This window comes from Coptis chinensis, chromosome 9, assembly GCF_015680905.1.
Source record: "Coptis chinensis isolate HL-2020 chromosome 9, ASM1568090v1, whole genome shotgun sequence".
In the NCBI taxonomy this organism is placed as follows: Eukaryota; Viridiplantae; Streptophyta; class Magnoliopsida; order Ranunculales; family Ranunculaceae; genus Coptis; species Coptis chinensis.
Genome location: NC_141464.1, coordinates 12,380,929 through 12,404,293, shown reverse-complemented (window position 1 = coordinate 12,404,293; position 23,365 = coordinate 12,380,929). Strand labels below are relative to the sequence as shown.

The window sequence follows — 23,365 nt, the reverse complement described above, 5'->3', positions numbered from 1 at the left end:
TAAAAAAAAGAAAATTTCCATCCAAATAAAAAAAAGAATAATAATAATAAACAAATAAAAGAAAATAAAGAGTTAGAACTCCAAAAATAGAATCAAGGGAGTCAAAAGCCAAAGAAAAAGAAAAATATGGCTAAGGATGGAAACAAAGTGTAGAAGCATAAGTAAAGAACAAAGTTTTCTCTAGTTACATAATATGAAGACTCTATTATCTCAGACTTGTCCTTTTTGAATATCCATTTCCTTCCTTCTTAAACCATCTCCTAATCCCCGCAACACCTAATAAAGACATCTAGCTCAATTAGGAATAGGTTAGTGTGATAGTAAGTGGCAGATGTGTTTGATCGACTCTGGCTTCCTTGTGTGTCATTGAGTTGTAAGGTAAAGTGTGCCCACTGCACACTGGAGTAGCAAAACTTAAGCGAAAAAATCAGAGTGGTTTTTGTCTTGACATTTATGTAAGGACCTACTTAAGGACGCTATTCCGAGTTTTCAGAAACGGACCTGCTAGGCATTTCATGGTATTACTCATTGTATATATGTTTATTGTAGATAATTAATTATTATGTATATATTAGCTTAGGTTTCGACTTGGTTATTCTGTATTCATTGCTAGTGAGATGTATAGATAATTTGGAGCATGAATAAAGAAACAATAGTTTTATTTCTTAGTCGTTGTAGTATAGATGAAATTTGTGAGTACCTTCACTGGAAAACTCTCACGAGGCTATAACTCGTCCACTAGGGAATTCCTAGTGGTTTAAGGCCTTGTTGCATATGGTCAATGCAATCTCACTCAGCAAAACGAGAGTAGTTAGAACTCCATTTTTGGTCACTTATTCTAATTTCTCATATTTGCTTAAGGACAAGCAAAATGCTGTTTGGGAGTGGTTTGATAAGAGCCCAAAACTGTAGTTTTAACCCTTTAACAGTCATACTTTTAGACCAATTATGCGAGTAATAAATAAGAGTTAATACTGATTACGTGCTTTTATGTATTTCAGGCATTGAAGTCAACTATGTGCAGAAATGTGCCACTTTGGCTAGATTAAGGAGCAAGGGTTGGTTGCTAAGAAGTTATGTGATTAAAGGGCAAGATTCAAGGAGACAAAGCGTTTGTGAAGCCCGGTCAAAAGCTGAAAAGTCAACGCAGGCAGAAACAGTGCACAAGTCAGCAGAACTTTCGAAGACCATACTTTGGACTCAGGCCTCGAAATTGGGCCTACCTTATGACAGAACGACCGGCTCGAAAAGAGATTTCCAATGGTCTAAGCCTTGACCAAATCAAAGGAGTAGAAGTGGACGAAAAGTCTGTTGTAGTCAAAGCTAGTTGAAACGGGCTCTGTGGACTGAAGAAATTGGGATTTGGGCTCGATTTTCCAGCCCAAAACATGGCTCCTCAGCCCATGCACGAAAATGTGGATCTGGTCTCCTCCATTTCCACACACAAGACTTAGCTCTTAAGCATATAGATAGATTAGGTAGAAAGTAGCCATTAAAGCTTAGTTCTAGATCTAGTTTTAGATTAATTAATTAGTTGTTATTTTTGTTTTAATTTTAGTATTGAATGATAGTTATTTATCTGCTAGATCAATAAAATAATTACTTCTTGATAATCTAGTTTCAATTTTCATTAATTATTAGCTTTAATTCTCAGATTCATTTAATTGTCATTATTAGTTTGAATAAATTCTTGCATGAGTAGTTTCCATTTGAGTTTAAATAAGCAAAGTTTCAATCTTTTTATCATGACTTGTTTAATTTCATATGGAAATGATAGCATGATGATTATAGGCTAAACTTTCATTAGAGGGGGTTGAAGAAGCCTTGATGAAGCTTGATTTGTGTTAGCATAGAGTAGTCGTAATTTCCATTCCATTCTAGAAACGATTAGTTCACCATGAGAATGGGTTTGATCGTTCACATGCTAGATGTTAGTTGGTAGATATTACCATGAACAACTAGGGATTAGGAAGAACCAATTGTTCTGCGAAAGCAGTTCCATTCGGATTACGACGATTTGTCGTTAGTAAATTAAGTCGAGTTAAGGTGGAATCAATCCCCCCTAATTCCTTATCATAGATTCAACCCATAGCATTTCGTAGTTGAATCCCATTATCTTGTTAGTATAAATTACATCGTAGTATAATTCCTAAACCTCTCATTGATTTTACTAGGATTGATAAGCTAGAAAACACGAATGCTAAAGAACTAAGAGTGGAACGAATCTTCTATTCCAACTCTATTTCAATAGTATCGAGAGTAGAAATCTTTGATAAGAAGTCTAGCACAAAGTTAAGTTATAGTTTTACTAGCGTTTAGAGTTTTCGTAGCTTTATTCATTAGTAAAACTATCATTTAACTTTTATCATCTTGAGTATCTGACTTTAAACGACTCATTTTTCGTTGCATTCATTACTAAAAAAAGGGCGTTTTATGACAATTTTTAGCTGTCATGAAATACATATCATGACACTTTCTAATTGAAAATCTAGCCGTCATTACTGAGGGTGTCATAAAAAGTCAACCAAAACCGTCATTAAATTTATGACGGTTCATAGAAAGATGTCTTAGAAGGTCCTCCCATTATGACATATATTAGTCTTTAAAATGTCATAGTAGGTAAGTTTTATTATGACACCTCATATATAACCGTCATTAATTATAGTTAGAACCGTCAAGAAATTAACAATATTTTCTAACAGTTCACGTCATAACCATCATGAAATGCCAATTGACTAATGTGGAACCGTCATGAAATGTCCATTGACTACTGTTGAACTGTCATGAAATGCCCATTGACTATTGTAGAACCGTCATGAAATGCCTATCAACTACTACAAAACCGTCATTTTATGGAAGAAAAATACGTCAACAAATAATTTACACTGTGACAGTTCGTCTACAACCGTCATCTTTTTTTTTTTTAATTATTTTTTTAATTTATATTATATATATTATTATTATATTTTTCCTGTAAAAAATACTGCATAATAACCTGTAATTCAATTCCTACCTAATAACCTGTAATTCAAATACTGCATAATAACCTGTAATTCAATTCCTACCTAATAACCTGTAATTCAATTCCTAATCTGTAAACTTATTTCGACAATAAAACAGCTATAAAATTCTCAAAAATAAAATTAAAACATCCACAATAACTGCAACCCATATATTTTCAAACCATTCAGAAACACTTATTCTTTACATCAATTTATCATTTATCCAACATCACTGAAAAATGCTAGATACATTTATTTGATAGCACATTCAACCAAACTAAAAGTCATTCTAATAAACTCCATCATCAACAAATTAAATATTATCCATCGATCGATCGAACGTTGTCAAACCTAAGAAACAAATAAAGTAAAGAAATATTATTAGTAAATTTGCCACTGACCAAAAGCAGACTATTTCATATAAGCATGACGATAACAATGCGATGGGACCTAGTTCTCACAACGGAAGTAAAAATAAATGAAAATACCTACAATGCAAATGGGGTGTGATTCAAGATATACACTACTACATTTAAAGTCATCCCATACCTCAAAAAGTAGCAAACAAAATAAAACAAAATACTATTATTATGCAATACATACTCATACCTTTGGCTTGGCGATATAAATCGTTCGATAAAGTCAATAAACTCCCATACAATTTCAATAAGCTCAGCATTGGTATAGGTGATAGTGTTGGCCAGCTCCATTAGCTACACGAGTACGTCAAGTCAACAAAAAATTTAATATATATGATATACGTTTACAAGAAAAAATTACATAGATATTTTAGAATATATTAACAAGAAAGACTTGCTAACCTTTGTCTTAATTGATTGACTAGGATCCATCATAAAATGTCTCATGAACCGCAAGACATAATATCCACACTCGTATCCTCCCGGGTTGAATTGGGCACTACACTAAAACATAAACAAATTGTCAAAACACATTCAATACACTAAGTAAATCTTTCACATTCAAATATTGTATATTTACCTTGACATAGTCCCTCTGGTTCCACTCTTTTTCCTTCACTTAATGCTAATGTCTTCATCCCACTAAAAACAAACTTTACAATTAAGTTACAAGTTGTTTGCATATATGACATACAAAATAAAAATAAGATTAATCAACTCACGTGTTCACCATGCATCTTAGTTTTATATCAGGGACACCTCCAGTTGAATCAAGAAAATATACTTTTTTTGCACTTACGTCAATAATTACCAAAACCCAATGGATCCTATACAACCATATATAGGAGTTAAGAAAGTACAATAAATAAAAATAAAATGAGAATGCATATATATTAAATAACATGACCAACAAGCATACCCCGAATTGTACGGAAGAAAAATAATTTGGTCTCCTTGTCTTGCCATTAATCTATTTGAGACCAGACGATTCATCTCTTTTTTGTCTGCATACAAGTTGAAATCGCCAGGATAACAGAATCCAAACCTCTGTCGAGAACTTTCGTATTTCTCATACAAATATCTAAAAGTAAAGTATACTACCATTAGTACGACATGTACGCATAAATTAAACAACTCATCTCTTAAAAATAAAATCCAAGATTCCACTCACCGGATATATACTACAATGCAATTGGCATTCAACATTTGCTTATGACAAATATCCATTATTTCATCTTTTGCAATATAAAACTGCAGTTCACGCTCAAAAATCCTCATGTCCATTTCACTTATATGATTTCCCTTCATTATATTGCCGACCAAAACCATAAAATTCTTCAAATATAATTTCGTCATGCTCATCCGCAATCGACCTCATTTTTCTATAAAAATAAATAAATAAACAATGAATAATAAATACAAATAGGTGCTAATTTATATAAATATTGATAGAAAAATATAATAAGAGAACGTTTTACCTTATTATCAAGTATGACAAAGTCACGAGGCCAAGCCACGTGGTACCCGATCGCACCACCTACCCCGGTAATGTCATCATCGGGGAATTGGTCTTGGTAGAAGAGCAATCGCTGAAATTGCACGTATTATTTGTACACCATTACATAGCCTTCACCCATTCTATCATTATGGATCTTGTCATCCGGTCCAAATCCCTCAATTATACAAGCATCAGCAACAACATTGCTTTTGGACCCCAAAGCAAGTTTACACTTTAAAACAACCACAAACATTAAAATAATTATAAATTAAAAATTCTAGTGAGTACCATGATTAATGATTTTAAAAATTAGAGATTTTACCTTCTCATTTCCTGATTTAGGTTTAGAGATTGGCATAACACTTTTGGCTTTATTAGCACCATTATCATTGCCTTTTGATCTGGCTTTAGCACCATTATCACTGTCTTTTGATCCCACAGCCTAACAAACATTATAAGGACAATTTTAATAGATATTTGTAAACTATATATAACTATCACTTTTAGTTAATATCAAAATGACAAGTACCTGCTTGTTTCCTAACATAGGTTTTGAGATAGCCAAATTGTCAAATACCACAAAGTCACTTGGCCAAGCCACGTGGTAGCCAACTGCACCTCCTATGGTGGTAATATCATCATCCGGAATCGGTCTTTGCAGAAGAGAATTTGCCAAAATTGCACGTATGATTTGTACGCATTACATAGCCTTCCCCATTTTAACATTATGGATATTGTCATCGGTCCCAACCCCTCAATTAGACTAGCATCCCAACAATATTGCTTTTGGACCCCAAAGCCGACTTACACTTTTGAAACAACAAAACAATTGAGTATAACATTATTGGTAGCACTACACCATAACACTTAATTTGCAACATATAGTAAAATTGATTGCTAACACTTATTCATCCGTTATAATGTTTGTCACACAAGTTTTATGTTAGAAATATTACCAACCGTTACCTATTTTGTAGGCAAATACTTGATTTATTTCCTAACACATACCCAATATTATGTGATGGATAAATAAAGAAAAAAAAAAAAAAAAAAAAAAAAAAAAAAAAAAAATTGAAAACAAATGAAAATGGGTGAAAACATTTGGGGTGATGTTTTTCATTCTCGCTCATCTCGCAGAGACCCTCAATAACACCATGACTCTTGTACTTTCACTATTATTGCATAGGAACTAGGACGGATAAGAGTACGGTAAGCTAAGCTATTGTCATTTTTTTCCATCTTTTAAAGCTATTGTATTTTGATAATGACACACCATTATGCTTGTTTCCTATCTATAATTAAGTTAAAAATTCCTTGAAGATAAATTATAAACCCCCCCTTTTTTTTTTTTTTTGTACCTACCCCTTAACTTTCTGTAAAGTGTCTATATAAGTATTTAGAATATTGTGCTACTAACTATTTGCAAGTATGTTTCAAGAGCATATATTTGCAAATCCACCTGCATCCTAGTGTTAGTAGCGTAGGAGGTAATACGTTACTCCCATACTTGCCTGTGAATATTGTGTATTTTAATCTGTTCTATTAATATTAACTAATATCTTTCTAAGCCACAAATAAAGCCTTTGGCACGTGAGCTCTATTGATACTTTTGTGAACTGCTCAAGTAGGTTTGGTGGCTAATTTGATGAATATTCTAGTGTATACTTTTAAGTTTCTTAAGACACCGCGTGTACAAGTTGATCCCGGTACACATTTGTGGTTTCAAAGAAGTCATGCACACTAACCATATCACATCATGTGCTCTCTCTCTCTCGATTATAGAAACTCCGGATGGGAACAATAGTACACTATTCATCACTTGGGTAAAACCCTATGTAAGAGTATCCGAGCTATACTAACGGTTCCAACCGGATAAACTCATTTATGTCGAGGGTTGACATCATGAAAAAAAAGTTGTGTCATACCAATGAAAAGCGTAACTGTTTACAAGGCTCACACTCCATACTCCTAACGACAGAATAGATATTGGCATATCACTTTTGAGTTTATCACCATTGTAAAACATTTACCTTCCTATGCCTCTCTAACTCATTAGTAAAAAAACTATTACCCCGCTTTGCGCCCGACTTATGTTGAAAGACTGCCACTTTGCTATTAAGTTTAGCAACACTACTGTTCTTCAAGCCCACATCCTAAGAGACATAACAATGAATTTAAAATCAACAATCTTTTAAGTAACATTTAAAGATTGCACGTTAAATAACATATACCTGCTCATTTCCTAATTTTTGTTTAGAGACTGCCTCATCGCTTTTAGATTTAGCACCACTAATTGCCTACACACATATTGAACAAGTTAATTCAAAACTGAAAAAATATTTACATTGAGTAGCCATTTATTTAAAGTAATACCTTTCTCGACTTCTTTCTCGAATTCACACCCAATGCTCTCTCAAGACATTTATTAATTGTCTTGTTGTTAGTGCCAGAAGATAATACATCATCATTTGGACTTTCCATTCGCTTTTTACTATTATTCTTGGAACCATTGGAGGCAACTTTCTCTATGTGTTGCGAGCTAATCACTCCTTGTAAGGTCTCCAACTCTCTCACTCTTTCCTTTAATGCCTGGTTTTCTTCTTCTTTCTTACGGATCGTGGACTCCATCTCTGCTCTATGTGCTTTTGATCCCCGTTTAGGGAGATTAAAGTAAGTAGTTGGAGTGACATATTTCCCTCCTGCTCTAACCCTGCCACAATGTTCTGGAGTCCCCAATGCCTTCATAAGAACATCATCGCTTCCTTGGGTTACTAACTTCCCTTCAGCCTCTTCCTTTTTTAGTTGTTCCTGCGAAAACATTCTCTCTTGTTAAGCAAGGTAGATCATACATTTACTGAGAAAGAAAATATCAACCCATCATTCTCAATGTGTGTTTTCTTAGTGAGTGTAGCTAACTGGTGGACTGGCCATGCCTAATTGGGACGGTTGACGGCTTGTCATGGGCTGACTGGTGGACTGCCAATGCTTTTTTGACCTGTTAAGTATTGCGGGTGGACATGAATGGTATGGACATGGTCTGTTGAAGCTTGATATTGATTTGTAAAGGACTGAACAGGGTCTGACATGGGCTGGAAGACTGAACAGGGTCCGACATGGGCTAGGAGACTGAACAAGGTCTGACATGGGCTAGAGAACAGCCCGTGGGGTCTTGAACATATTCTGACATGGGCTGGAATATAATAGTAGTTAGTCCTTTAGTTTGTTTGGAGTGAAAGCAGCCTTTATAATACATCAACTTCAATACTTGGCTGTCCAGTAATGAGGCCAACTATGAGAATCTAATAACTGGTTTTACAAGATTATATAAGTATTGACTATGGAGTTATTGGTTTTTGAGACAGACAAATTATAATTCATGCCTAATTGCCCATATTTATCTATACTGCGTACAGACAATACAGTAGTCACAGTGTGGCTTACATGCATCATTATATTCTTAAACCTCTGCGTTCTATGCCTTGAGGAAAGCTTGTGTTGAAAATTAGTAAATGCCTACAACTTCCACAGGTATGTGATTTACTAGCCTACAGCCAGAAACTTAATTGGTGGAAATTCTTTAACTTTCATCACACATGTTCCAATAATAGGCGCAAAAATTTTCCACCTCATGTAACATTGCTTCACCAATATCATTTCCCCAGAGAAAATCCATAGAATGGTACCATATGCATGAGTTACATAAAGTTGGGTGATCTAGAAATATATTAGTTGGTTTTAAGATTTTATTGAAGCCCTTTTTGGTACAGGCTCACAAATGATCAATTAAATCAACTGATCTAGTGAAAAACTAAGAATTAACTGACTCACCTGCTTTCGAGGACTAAAGAGGTATATACAAATTAAACTACTATTACCGTACTTAAAGTTCATATACACTAGACAGTACTCTTCTAGTGTACTTAAAGGTCTTTAAGCTTTCACCCCAATGGCTACAGAACTCTTCTTCCTAGCACCTACCAGGGGGTAGCGACTGTTTATTAAAAACACAGGACTCTGCCAGTGGGAGTGTGGATCTCCGGGTTTTGGAAACACACAAAAGAAAATTCTATATAATGGATGGGCTTAATTTTTCATTTATATAAACATCGTTCCTTTTCCATTGGTACCAGTTAAGGAGAGGCACACAGTGACTCCACCGACAGGAGCAACAGTGGCGGCATGGGCGGGAAGACTGAACAAGGTCTGACATGAACTAGAACATTAGTACTTTAGTCTATTACCCGTGCTAGCATAGCTCAAAACTTACAATTTTTTCTGCCACCTTCCTTATATCATCGTTAAAGTATTCGCCACTCTTGTTCTGCCGAGCTAAAAGCCACAAGCCTGCTCTATCATCCTCATCAAACGATTCTCCCAACTCTTCTTGCTATAATGAGATATACAAAAAAAAAAATCAATTTAGTTATGAAGTATTTGATATGGTTTACTATATACATTAAGATTTTAAAAAGTTGTACAAGTCCTCACCATCTTATCTATCAAGCCAGCATATCCAAGCCTGCTAACTCGGTGATTATACTTACCCTTTGCCCTTCGTGCAGATTGTAACTTACTCTTCTCCTATAATAGATAAAAAATTATTAATTTAAATAGAACAATATACCTATTTAAATGTCTCACACATACACGGAACTCTTCGTTAATCTCGATTTCACAAATGCATCCGGCTTTTTTAATTAGCTTATACTTTGCAGGTGGTTTTGAGAGTGCCTCGGGATCATCTTTAAATGGAATAATATATTTGACAGTCAGCATATTCTTGAAGGTCCTCCATCTAACTCCAAACGATTTCAAACTGACTTCCTATACGATATCTATATCGAATCTTATCGGGTCACATAATAGTTTTAATAAATAAACCGAATCCAAGTTACAAGCAAGATAAGAAACAACAGGAAAATAAAAATTCAAAATTCAAAATTCAAAATAAATTACCAGTATGCTAGCCCATAATATATATATAAACACCTAGTAATAGCAAATGCACACCAAGCAAATTGTATTTCTTGTAAATAAGTTTCGGAATCAAAAAGAGAACACTGGTGGTGTCATAACCTAATAATATTGTATTGCCAAGTGTTTCTGTTTTGCTGTATAACTGGAGCCATCAAATGCTACTATTCGAATTTCAGGTTGTTTCTCTCCTTATGATGAATGCAAGGTTTCTGACAAGCTAAGCGCTCAAATCTTTCAAGGCGTCTGGCGTTTGTCATGGGTTGTCACTATGATCAGATTGACTCGCAACATACCAAAGAAGCTCACCGATGCCAACCTCTATTCCAAAGACTATTGACTCTGTAGACCACAACATTAAGCCAACTACCCCACGCGGTTACGGACCTACCATATCCGCCGCTAAATACATATGCGTCATGAAGCGCATGGGTGACTGGAAGAGAAGGTCACCGTTTCGAAAAAAAACCAGCTACAATGCAATGCCGAGAAAGAGGAAATCTTTGAATCTTTGGCGTGAAACGTGTCGATGCCCTAGAACAAGAACTCATGGCAACCAAACTGGTAATTTTATAGACTCATGGTTTTTGAATTTGAAATACTAACACCTGCTCTACTCTTCTTGATTGCTAGAACTCATTGTATGTATTTGGCCCAAGGTAACAGCTACTAGCAAGTGGCACATTCAAGGAAAAACGTCAGAATGCTTTTTATTACACCGATTATTCTTGTTTTTCGCAGGCTCTGGAGGATGCCCTTGTCCGTGAGAAGGAACTTGAAGCCTATGTAGATAAAAAGAAGAAGAAGAAGAACAACAAGTTGAAGAAACTTTTGGTATGTATGATAGCAAGTTCAATGCTTAGTGATTGTGTAACATGTCATCTCACTTAACGGTTTTTCCCCCTTACACTTCCTTCTTTTTCTGTAATTGTAGAATCATTTCCGATGGTGAAGGGCTAGGTGACATGGTTGGATTCTCAGAATAGCGAGGTCTAAATTCAGGAAACTTGTGACTTGAGTGATTTCAGCTCTTGAGAGCCAAAATCACGCTGTAACACACTTCATTCAAGGAAAACCTTATGTAAATGTTTTGGTAAAACACACTTCATTCAAGGAAAACCTTATGTAAATGTTTTTTGTGCAAATTCTTTTCAACAGAATACCCTGTATCAAAGTAGCTAACAGCAAAGGATCCCAAGTACCATAATACTAAGGAGTGCCTCACGGTTCTGACTCCCCAATTGTATTGGTCAACAACAAGATCGCTAGTTCAAGTGAAATAGTCCGTGGAGCGTAAGAGCGTGCCTCACGGTTACTTCTTTTGGTGCTACATTAACACTGAGTTAACATAGTATCTCATATTTCTATAATTGTAAGATATTTGAAAGTGACTATGAACTATAGTTGTATTTTCAAGGGTATCCTGCTGTATTTGAAATCTGAGATGTAACCTGCCTATAATATCCTCATTAAAAGTTGTAGTAAGACTATTTGTCTAATGGATCTGACATAGAGTCCCACACAATGTCCACGATTGGGTAGATATAGAAATTGGGTGGTGTTCTTTGTATCTTGGGGGGAGGTTCAAGAAACAGATTGTAATTCCGACTCAACCATGTTGTCGAGGAAATGATATGATAACGGAGAATGGTGAAGAAACACGTGCCGTGGACATACCACTATGGAGGAAACCAACTCCGGCTAGGTTGTAAGTAATTTGCAATGGCTAAGCTACGCTTATTAAGGTAGGCCGCCTTACAATGGGAAGTCAAGACACATGAGTCTTCGACAATACTCGTTATTAAGGTATGCATACGAAAAGTAGATATAATGTGTTTTTCAACCCATGTACATTAGTCATTTGATGTTTTATTGAGATGTACGTGTTATTCAGTGTTGCATTTTAATGGACTATACAAGTTCCTTTGGTACTTTATTGTTATCCTTTTTTATGGATATATTTTTAAGCAAAGCCCTCAGATTTGCATAATTTGTTTTGTATGATTCACTACGTATAGTGAAAGCATAGGATTAAGAACTCCTACTATAGTTTCATCTGGATCCTTTAGACTTTCTGCCAATGAATAACACGAGAACCGACCATGACATTTAGAAGGTTGTGTTGTCTCCTACTGCTTATGGAAAAAAACAAAATTCAAGAGTTTTAAAAGACGACAGAACTCGAGTTTCAAGAACTAATTTGTGTAAATGTTTCTCTTAAATTCATTTCGTGTAGCTATTATTCTCAGTTTACGTCTTAACCCATTCTTTTTTTTTGGCTCATGGGTTTAACGCCTATGGTTTTGGGCTGCAAGACTTGGCATTCTCGCTACAGTTTGAAGTCAAGCACTCCAGTACCGTTTGTCAAAGTTTGGTGGGCAAACAGAGGAGTGCCCTGCACATAAGTCAATCTAGAATAGAACTAAGAGTCTGCTGCATATAATAAGCTCTAATCTTTTAGGTTCCATATATATATTACATAGGTTTTACGTTAAAATCACGGATGGTGGTCAGTCATATCATATTGCTATATATATATATAGAGTTGTTATTACTTCTTTTAGTTCTTAGTACTTTCATGCTAATTTATAAGCGTTTAACGTTTTTGCAGTTTTCGTGAATGGGAAATTTTGCAAGGACCCAAAGCTTGCTCTGACCAATGATTTCTTTTTTGGGCTTCATATGCCGGGAACACATCGAACCAACTTGGTTCAGCGATCACTCTAGCAAATGTGGCTCAAATACCGGACTTAACACTCTAGGCATCTCTTTGGCTCGTGTTGACTTTGCACCCTATGGTCTAACCCTCGCCGCGATCACGCACCCTCGAGTGGCGAGATCGTAGTAGTCGTGGAGGGTACACTTTATGTCGGATTTGTCACATCAATCCGGATAATCGTTTCATCACCAAAGTACTTTATCGAGGTGATGTGTTTGTGATCCCCGTAGGCCTTATTCACTTCGAGTTCAACACGGTAACACTCAAGCAATTTATTGCGTTTGTTGGTATAAGCAGCGGAACCCTGGTGTGATTACTATTGCCAACAACATCTTTGGATCAATCCGCCTATCTCCGATGATGTTCTTTGCCAAAGCGTTCGGCTTGACAAGAATGTGGTTGATAATCTTCAAGCTAAATTCGGGATGGACATTGCCTAGAACTGCTTGAAAAATACTACTGCTGCTTGTTTGTATGTACTACTTGCCATATAGTCCGTGATTGGCTATAGAAATAAGAAAGGATCCCAAGTACCATAATACTATAGTTCTTTGAGAAGACTTTCAAGAAAGGGGATACGGTGATATACACGGTTGGAAAAGATCCCAATACGATAATACTATAGTTCTTTGAGATCGGCGTGCCTCTGTTCTGACTCCCCTAATTGTATTGGTCAACAACAAGACCGCTAGTTCAAGTGAAATAGTAGCTACACTTCACTTCATGATAGCTGCAGAGCTGTTCTTGTTGGGGAGAAGACTTTCGATAAGGGTCTAATTCAATCAGTATTCGAACTTAATGATGGATCGGGTGTGGTAGTCCTTTGTTGGGAAGTATGTAACGCCAAATCATATGGACATCAATGGAAATGGAATAGAACCAGATTATCGTATCCCATTTGGGGCCGAAGTTGCAAAACATTTATTGCAGTGCCATACCGAAGGAATGGATCATCCGGGTTTTCTGACTAGTTTCCCGGTGAGATAATGGTTTGAGGATTATGAGAAACAATGGCTATCTCCCCATTATTTTCCCTCGAAGGGGACCAAGATGTAGTGATGGGATTGAACTTGGTCAGTTACTGATTCTTCCTACTCATGTTGCAATAAGTGCCCATCATCCATTTTAGGGCAAAGAAGCAACAAAAATACCGATTTTAAGAAAGAAAGAAACATTTATCAGACTAACAACTGATGCAACAAAACTGCAAAAGGGAACTGTGTAGACAGACAAGATATGAAGATAGGCTCTGTTGACTAATTGGCTGGGTTTGAAAATGTATAACAAGCTTCTTTTTACCTGTTTGTCATTAGGCTTGGAATTCTACAATTATAGAAGATGTTATTATCTCTAATTATCTCTCTAGAATGAATTGTAATACAACAAATATTTGTATTTCAAGTATAATGAAAGCTAAAAAATTTGTTTGAATAATACGGCATAGATGAAGTCTACTCATGAAATAAGTAAAGCTCCAAATGGAAAACAGAAAAAGTGACTAATAGAAATAACTAAATACAAGATTCATCGGGAAGGCTTAAAAAAATCTTGATCAATTGACAACTTATAGAGAATCTTACAATAAAAAATCGCGAGAAACAAAAAGAGAAAAAAAAACAAAATGACTAGGTTTTAGATGATTCATTCTCAACCCATATTCCCTCACAGTCTTCACGTGTGTAAGCTAACCGAGATTCATCAATCAAATCAAAAGAATCAGCACTTGGAAATACTTCGGAATGAACCTTGTCTCCTATGTCCCCATCAAACACGTCATTACCAATATCGCCAACATTATAACATCTTTTAGGAGCTGCCAGAGCAACTGACCACTTAGGATCAAGTTGGTCAGGAACAAAAAAGACTTGCTTGGCTTGAGAAGCTAAGATAAACGAATCAGATTTATGCCCAACTCTACCAAGATCAACTAATGTGAAACCCAAATCATCTCTCTTGATACCATTCCTACTCTCAACCCAATCACACCTGAACACTGGAACGTGAAAATTAAAATAATCAAGCAGCCATATTTCAACAATAACTCCATAAAAGGACATATCAGAAAAGGCTGGTTTCTTATCCTTCGCACTTGCAACTTGCATTGATGCGGCGACCAAGCTCACACCACTGTTTTGAGTGACACGTGAAGCATCCCAATTTTTGTGGAAAACCGATAACCATTGATGATATAGCTCTCATAATTTAATACATGCATCCGAAGGCCCTTGAGATATCCACATCAAGGTATCCGAGACTTTGTTATTGGTGATCGTCGCTCTTGTGAAACTGTGTTCTTATAAGAGTTAGTAATGATTAAATGGAGTTTCTGAAGAAATGGTACTTTAGAATTGCTTAATTGTACCCTTTCTTTAAGCCAATCACTAAAGGTAGGATTGTGTTCTTCTTGTAACCATGTTGGTTTCTTTGACTGACGGGGGTGGATTTTCTTCAGGTAGTCCATGTGCTCCCTATTTAGTTACCGAAAGCAATCTCACATTTAGCTATAGGAATTCTAAACCAATGGAAGAATGGAAGTAAACTATCAACATATTTTACCCTATGTAAGGCTCAACAACTCCTGTGTTGTGCAACACATAAAGATGCGCTTGCTCCAAGGCAGTACTATCAACTTTAGCAGCAGAACCCCCTACAGGGGTAACTCCGTCCACCAGCATATCATCAGGAGTGATTTTACAATTGGGAGGAACCCCAATTGCATCCAAGTCAGATAAGAATTCACTGCAAAACTCAATTGCTTCCTCTGCAATATAATTTTCAACAATGCAACCTTCTGGACGATTACGGTTTCGTACATAACCCTTCAGCACCACCATGTACCTAAGACATTTCAATGGGAAAGTATTTTTCCAGCATACATACGGTGACAACAACATCCCTTTGAATTTGACTCAACTGCTGCACATCTATTACTTTTGCACAAAGTGCACTGAAGAAGAAGCACAACCTGACAATTGCATATCTCACATGCTTTGGCAAGACAGATCGTATTGCCACAGGAAGCAACTGCTGCATCAAAACGTGGCAATCGTGCGACTTCAGCCCTTGCAATTTTAGATCATCCATTGAAACACGGGCTTGAAATTAGAAGAGTATCCTTCGGGGACTTTCAGCTCATGCAATGTTTGGCAAACTCTTCTTTTTCATCCCTAGATAATGTAAAACAATTTGGGGGTAGGAAAGTTTTACTTTTACCTATCTTTGGTGCCAACTCCGCCCTTCCCATCTCCTCAAGATCAAGGCGACCGTTAACGGTATCCTTTGTTTTGAAAGGAATGTTAAGCAATGTACCAATAATCTTTGTCACAAACATTCTTCTCAATATGCATGACATCCAAGTTGTGTCTAACAGGCAAATACTCCCAATAGTCAGTTCAAAAATATTGACGACTTTTTTTCCAACATTTCAAAATATCATCGACTCCATTATCAACCCTTGGCGATGTGGTTGACATCTTTGCCTTTTTTCTCGCACCACAATAAGCTTCCTTTTACCCATTGACTTCTTCAATTTTTCGTTTCCTAACTTCTTTCCGCCCTTTTGGTTTTGCTAAATTCTTCACAGTTACATTCTTAACTTTTTCCCCAAGAAATATTAAGCGGTTTAACCTTTTCTTTTACTTTCTCACGGTTAATGGTTACGGTTGTGATCGAAACTCTTGTTTACCGTTAAACATCTTCTTACGCTTTCGTAAGGGTGGTTCTTTGGGAGGAATCTTCTGGTGGACATGTATACAATCTTCTTAGAATGCTTGATCCGGCGAAGGTGTATTCTCACCGCATATTGGACAAGCATAATATCCTTTAACGCAACAGCCAGATAGGTTACCAAGTGCGGGAAAATCATTTATTGTCCACATTAGCACAGCTCTCAATGTAAAGGATTCATGTTGGTAAGCATCATAAGCATCGACCCCAGTATTCCATAAAATTTTTAAGTCGTCAATCAAGGGCCTCAAGTACACATCAATATCGTTCCCTGGTTGTCGTGGACCTGATATCAACAATGTAAGCATCATAAACTTTCTCTTCATGCACAACCATGGTGGAAGGTTGTAAGTGATCAACATAACTGGCCAACAACTATACCTACTACTCATAGAACCGTGTGGATTGACACCATCTGCAGAGAGTGCTAGACGCAGATTTCGTGAATCTGCTGCAAACTCTGGCCACATGCAATCTACAGTCTTCCATGCTGGGGAATCTGCTGGGTGACGCAATTTGTCATCAACTTCTCTTGCATCAGCATGCCATGTCAAATCCTTTGCTGTTTGCACAGACTGAAACATCTTTTTGAACCTTGGGATGGGTGGAAAATACCACAAAACTTTTGCAGGCACACCTTTACTTGTCTCGGTCATATTTTTATTCTCCTTATACCTTGACGCTCCACAAGTAGGACACACAGTAAGATCCTTATACGTGTCACCTCTGTACAGGATGCAGTCGTTAGGACATGCATGTATCTTTTCATACTTCATTCCATAGACGGACAATGTCTTCTTGACCTTATTGGTGAGGGCGGTAGTAAATGACCTTCCGGAAGCGCCTCTCCAAACAATTTCAGTAACTCTGAAAAAGTCTTGTCTGACCACCCACCTTTGGCTTTTAGATTGAATAGTTTAACCACCATTGATAACTTGGTAAACTTTGTACACCCTTCATATAATGGTTTCTCAGCATCTTGGAGCAATTGTTCAAACTCTACAGGATCACCGGTGAATTGGTCACGTCCAGCATCTAGCAAGTTTTTTGTACTTGCTGCATCTTCTGGAGTTTCCATATTGTGATAATCTTGATGGTCTCCATTTCCATCGACACTAGAAGGGGCTGCATTATGACTTTTCTCCCCGTGATATATCCAGCTAGTATAGTGTTGGTCGATACCAGATTCAAAAAGGTGGTTTCTAACCTCCTTTTGAGTAAACTCACAAAGATTCACACAGTGTTTGCATGGACATCTTATGAGAATGGTCTCACTCTCTGTTGGATTTGCAAACAGAAGAAAATTCTTAACCCCAACAATATATTCATCTGTTAGCCTATCCTTGGACATCCACATTTTGTCCATTTCGAATAAAGTATAACACAAAAATCCACGAAAACACCCAAATTTTGCACTTTTTAGTTAAGAAAATAAAAATAAAAATAATCGTTTCAAGATCATTAAATCTATTAGTGATTTTATTCTTCTCTATTACTATGTATTCTCATAGGCACCATAAAAGTGCTCTAATTTTTGTATCACTACTACTTTCCAGTAGACATTTGCAGTGGAGCAAATTAATTTACTTACTAACAATCTCAATTTGATTACTAGTTCACTGTAAGTCCGTAACACACTGTTCACACTTCTTCTATATATAAAAGGAGACACTGCTCTATGACTCTCTCTCTCTCTCATTTTTCACGCAATGGCGTACTCCCTCTAAATGGATTGTTTGACTGCTAAACAAATTATCATTCCAACATATTATTATAATCATTATCTCTAAATGGCGTTTCAACTTAATAGACTCTTTGTATTCGGGTTCTTTACCGGTAAGTTTTCTACTTCATCTCGTTTACAAATCATGGTAATAATTATTTCTTCTAACTTTTCACACTCTAATTCTATTCATTTTATTATTATTATTATTATTATTATTATTATTATTATTATTATTTACACTTAGAGAATTGCTAGCGTCTTCCCCTTTTAAGGGGTAGGACCATCCTACCTCTATATCTGACAAAAGAACTTACTTGTTGACCATTTCTAGAGGTTCCTCTTTTATTAAAACTAAATGAAGTAAAGACCAAAAATCAAGAAGTGAGTTGACTCACTACCTTCTCATCCAAACTAAAAACAGACCGACCCTCACTGAAAGTCCCACTAGAACTGGTCTAGTGATGAACATATCATACCCCTGAATTCCGTCATAACGTTCTCTTATATTTTGTACGGGATCTGGTCTGGAGCACTCACTTTCTTTGTTCCATCCCATCATGGTTCCACACTTCCACTATGACCACAATACAAGATATAACTACTTGTGTGATTTGTTCAAATTTCAAATGCTTTAGTGGATTGCTTATGTTGTAAAGAACCTTTCTTGGAAGATTTATGAATTTAAAGAGGAACAGATTTGGAAAGCAACTTTGCCACAAGATATGTTGATAATTGTTCATAACTAACCAAGAGAAAATGACTTAATCAATTTTAAGAAGACCAACTCAAACATCAAAAGAAATTACATAGCCTGTGTCTCTGGAATTCTCTTCTATTTCCCTTTTTCTTGTTTCTTGTTTTTAATTGGACTCACAACCCACTTTAAAAAAATGATTTTAAAGAAAGCAGCTCAAAACATTTACTGGTCACCTTTTCTTGTTTTAATTAGAGGTAGGATGGTCCTACCCTTAAAGGGGGTGAGGGCGCTAGCAATTCTCTTACACTTATTTGTGGTTTTGCTCTCGCCTGATCCAATCTGAGGACAATTGCAGAATTATTCAGGGGAGTTGTTTACAATATTCTCCATTCAGTAATAGTGTTAACTATAGTAAATGTAGTTAGCACCTTAAGTTTAGAAAAGAAGGGGCACTTGTATAATTCACTTGTGAAAACATCAATTCGGAGGAAACCCGTTTCTCTTTCAGCCACCCGAAACTTCGTTAACCTCTCATAAAGGTAGGACTCTATCACAGTTACCTAGGCACGGGATCTCGAGTGGGGATCGGACTTCAGATTCGATTTCTTGATTTGCTTAAGACATCAAAAGTGATGATGACAAAGTGGCTTCTATGTTAGCTCATTCTACCTATAGTTCTTACAAGAAGGCCTTGACTACTTCAACAACAAGAACTGTCTCCCTCAACAGTAAATACAACCCTCATATCGGTCAATAACGCCCTACTACCGAAACTACAAGGCCTATCTTCTACCTTTAACGCCCTCAAACAAGGCAAAACAGACCAGTCTTTTATCACATGTGGAGCGGGTTTAGAATGGAATGATCGATCGGAGGGAGAATGACAAGTCGTAGTCGACTTCAGGTTACCTTCTGACTACTTACCCCGGCGTTGCTTCCCTTTTCTGCTTTCCCCTATAGCTACCTTTCACCGAATAGCTCTTGCAAGCCAACTAAAACTAATGCGATGTGCGCCGATCTCGATCCGCTAGTTCCACCATATTTTCATTGATCATCACCGAGGAGGAGAGAAAGCATTAGATGCGGCGGAAAATCTTGTATGATCACAACATATACTCGTCTAGAGAGTACCGTGAGATTCAATTTTGGTTCGAAAGAATGTATCGGTAGGAGGTTCTTTTCAGATTAAACCGACCAAGTTAAATGATAGTAATGGAGTGAAGAGTGCTCTTTTGCTAACTTTGGTTAGTATATTTCGTAAGCCGGCAAAGGCATTTATTGTTGTAGCAGAGCAGTTCTAATGGGCACGCGTTGCGGGGTCGAGTCAAAAAAAGAGTGCTTCGGATGCTACTACCAAATCGGTCGCGAGAAAAAAATTAATGTGGCAAAGCCCAAAGATGGAGAGAAGGAGGCTAAGGTGGAAGTAGCCATTTCGACTCGGCTAAGGGTAGTGGCAATATAAAAAAGACCAAGCTTAGGGGAAAAAGAAGTAGGTGGCAAATAAGAATAAACTAAAAAAACTTTCGGTACTCTTTTGTTTCTTCCGGTGATGCTAAGATTAGTGGTTTTAAACAAGTGAAGAAGCCCAACCTGACCAAACTTGCTACCCCCACAGGTGATGCAAAGGTTAATGGTTCTAAACAAGCTTTTAACTCAGAGAAGGCTAGTGTGACCAAAATTGATGGCCAATCTGTTCAGGCTTCAGAAGTAAGTATGAGTGTTAACAGTGTAATTTTTGATGACACATTTCTTACTACTTGATCTGATATATATATACACACACAAATGCGGAAGAATATAAGTTCAAATCAAATTCAATAAGGAGAACTAAGTTCACTTAAAAATATAATGTTAAAACATCCCTCGGAAACTATGGCATGGTTCAGAAGAGTTTTACAAACAAGAAATCCAGATACGTGTTAAACAACAGAAAATAGCATCAGCAATCCAGAATCCAGTTGAGTTTTATAACAGAAAATAGCATCAGCAATAAGCATCCAGAGTTTTACAACAGAAAATAGCATCAGAGTTTTAAACTCTGATATATATACATCGAGTTTTACAAACAGAAAATAGCATCAGCAATAAGCATCCGGTTGAGTACCCAAAAGAATCGAAGCAATCGAGAATCGGATCGTGTTAAACAAGATTGCAGCCAAAACAAGTTATGTATAGATAATACCTTTAAAAAAATTCCAAACACCCTATTTAATGAAATTTTAAATCAAAACAACATTATAAAACCTTTATAGAATGCTTAACAGATAGCAAAAAAACAAAAGTAAAATCTTACTTGCTAATAAGAAATCACTTCCTTGGCAAAAAGCAGCGACTCCACTCCAAGTTAGACTCTAAGAGAACAACGCTACACGATTATGAAATTCAAGATGAGTTAAAAGATGCAGACATTTAAATTTATATATAATTGAGATACTATGCTAGGGTTTCCAAAGCAAATCCCTATGAATCAGAGTGAAGGGGAATATTTACCTCTTTCGCGCGTTAACCAATCTCTAATCCCAATTTGACAACTTACAATAATAAACTGTTATGGTTTAGGAGAATCCGGGAATTATATTAGAAAGCGCGCGTTGTATATTTGTTGAGCGGGGAAATTCTTTCTCCATATTGATTTTATTACCTTCGGTATTAGATAGGGAATCACAGTTTTGGTTATTTGCGATGTTTGGTTATTGAGTTACCAAAAAAAAAAAGAGTTTGGTTATTACGAATTCGGTATACTCATAGTTGAATTCGAATTTCGAATTTCGAATTTCGAAATTCTCGAATTCGACAAATCAAAATCAAAATTCATTAAATTTCGACCCTATCACATTGAAAATTCGGATATTTCAACTCTTTATTTGGAATTCCGTGTTTTTGAAAAACCGAAATTCCGGGCGGAATTCCGAAGTTTCGTTCGGAATCACGAACTATGGGTATACTATTACTGACTCAAGACTTAACCCAATTATTCATATTCACAGTTCACTTTCGACCCGGTCGGTTATAATGGTTTCGTTTTTAATTGTTCCCAAATGGTTAGACAATTAATTAAACACCGGTTAGTGCCAGAAGGAAAAAGTTATACAATTTTTTAGTTGACGTTTGTGAGAATGAACTCATAAATTAGACACCAAACTTGACACATTAATAAAAACGTCAAAGATATTTATGGCGGCTGGCGTATAGCGATCAACATTAACATCATCGTCATAAAATGAACGATAAGTATACAATTGTTAGTCACTAACTTGACACATTGATAAAAAACGTCATATATATTTATGACGCATGACCTATAACCGTCAACATTTGACATCAAGCGTCATAAAATTAATGGTGAGTTAGAAATAATGACGGGTTATACGGAAGTCGTCAAGGTAGAAAAAAAATAGCCGTCATAGAAAGCCCTTTTTTTAGTAGTGTGTTCTTCCATAAAGAAGTGAGGTTCCTTTGCGTCCTGCTATGCCATGATAATTTGTCAGGCTTCCCGCCATTTATCATCTATTATTGCTAACCTATTAAGAGCCACTTGGTCTGATGGGGTGTAGGGTGCAACCTGATGAGGTTGTATCCTCCACCCTTGCTAAGTCATTGCACGGAAGGATCGAATAATACTATTGGTGGGTCGTACAGTGTCGACCGTATTCCAATCTGTGAAACGTGTACAAAAAACAGGAAAGAAACATAGCATAATACGGGAAACTAGAACAGACATAAGAAGGAACTTATGCCTCATGCTATGGGATCGAGCTAAACTAGACATCAAGGTTCGGGGAAGGTCATGACACATACGTCCCGTGGCTAAAGCAAGGAAAACGCTGCAAGTGGCATCATTCATAGAAGAAAAACGCCATTCTCCTAAAATGTTTAGCATGATCCAAAACATAACAGTTCCTATGTTCATGGACAGGCTACCAAAAGCGACATTATAGTCCCCTTGGTCCTCGATACGGAAAATGCCCGCCCCATACGACTCATGCAAAAACTCATAAGTGTAGACATACATATTATCTACCCAATAACACCATGGGTCTTGTATTTCAGCGGGCATAGCAAGTCCAAGAACAAATGCTAGCAAGAACCTGGTAATTTCCATTGGTTCATTATCAATGTTGATGGAGAACACTTGTTCTCCATCTGGTCTTTCAAAGAAAATGCAGTTATCGTAAAAATAAGATGCTAGTGTTGGAGAATAAAGTGCATCAGGTCTTACCATAAGCGGCTCCCAACCAACGTATGTGATCGCTTCGCGAAACCAAGCACCATAAGTAGTGCTTTGGAACAAATCTTCAAAAGACTGTTCCAGTATCAATATTGGAGATGTCATCTCAAAATTACGCTCTGGAATAGCTGCGAATGATCCGGAAACTACCAGCAGAAAACTAGAATTTTTCAGGTCCACGGAAGTCAGGGCGCGAGTGCGCTCTCTTAGGGCGCGAGTGTGCTTTGAAGAATTGGAATTCCAGTGTTTGAGCACGGGTCGCGCTCACCTTGGGCGCGAGTGCGCTTTGACAAAAAAAACTGAAAAAAATTGCGGAGCTTGAGCGCTCTGTAGAGCGCAAGTCGCGGTCGGAGTTCTTTGAAACTTCGGAAAATGA

The 23,365-nt window shown here is 36.7% G+C and overlaps 2 protein-coding genes and 2 long non-coding RNA genes across 4 annotated transcripts; all 4 read right to left on the bottom strand.

Annotated features, from left to right (window-relative positions):
* Positions 1-4,014: 4,014 nt before the first annotated feature.
* Positions 4,015-4,742, bottom strand: LOC147474795 (uncharacterized). Its single transcript, XR_015207352.1, has 4 exons — positions 4,593-4,742; positions 4,341-4,502; positions 4,144-4,248; positions 4,015-4,063 (listed from the first exon to the last, which is right to left on the bottom strand). It is a non-coding gene; the product is annotated as an uncharacterized LOC147474795 (long non-coding RNA).
* A 283-nt stretch (positions 4,743-5,025) lies between these two features.
* On the bottom strand, positions 5,026-7,656 carry LOC147474794 (uncharacterized). Its single transcript, XM_086585194.1, has 7 exons — positions 7,293-7,656; positions 7,151-7,216; positions 6,950-7,072; positions 6,877-6,887; positions 5,449-5,572; positions 5,242-5,361; positions 5,026-5,151 (listed from the first exon to the last, which is right to left on the bottom strand). The coding sequence occupies exons 1-7, from the start codon at positions 7,545-7,547 to the stop codon at positions 5,026-5,028; spliced, it is 825 nt and encodes a 274-aa protein (XP_086441320.1). The 5' UTR covers positions 7,548-7,656.
* Positions 7,657-7,658: 2 nt separating this feature from the next.
* LOC147474793 (uncharacterized) lies at positions 7,659-9,502 on the bottom strand. Its single transcript, XR_015209514.1, has 3 exons — positions 9,408-9,502; positions 9,187-9,306; positions 7,659-7,727 (listed from the first exon to the last, which is right to left on the bottom strand). It is a non-coding gene; the product is annotated as an uncharacterized LOC147474793 (long non-coding RNA).
* A 5,662-nt stretch (positions 9,503-15,164) lies between these two features.
* Positions 15,165-17,114, bottom strand: LOC147474792 (uncharacterized). Its single transcript, XM_086585192.1, has 4 exons — positions 16,409-17,114; positions 15,826-15,975; positions 15,578-15,674; positions 15,165-15,450 (listed from the first exon to the last, which is right to left on the bottom strand). The coding sequence occupies exons 1-4, from the start codon at positions 17,112-17,114 to the stop codon at positions 15,165-15,167; spliced, it is 1,239 nt and encodes a 412-aa protein (XP_086441318.1).
* Between the last annotated feature and the right edge of the window lie 6,251 nt (positions 17,115-23,365).

Bases quoted from the DNA above. Each gene is read 5' to 3' on its own strand.
- LOC147474794 (XM_086585194.1), bottom strand. From the start codon at position 7,547: ATGGAGTCCACGATCCGTAAGAAAGAAGAAGAAAACCAGGCATTAAAG. The intron at 7,073-7,150 runs GTATATGTTATT...TATGTCTCTTAG, and splicing joins AAAAATTAGGAAATGAGCAG to GATGTGGGCTTGAAGAACAG. The intron at 5,362-5,448 runs GTACTTGTCATT...AATGTTTGTTAG, and splicing joins CTATGTTAGGAAACAAGCAG to GCTGTGGGATCAAAAGACAG.
- LOC147474792 (XM_086585192.1), bottom strand. From the start codon at position 17,114: ATGAAGTATGAAAAGATACATGCATGTCCTAACGACTGCATCCTGTAC. The intron at 15,976-16,408 runs GTGAGAATACAC...TTTGCCTGTTAG, and splicing joins TTATGCTTGTCCAATATGCG to ACACAACTTGGATGTCATGC. The intron at 15,451-15,577 runs GTTGTGCTTCTT...GAAATGTCTTAG, and splicing joins GTGAGATATGCAATTGTCAG to GTACATGGTGGTGCTGAAGG.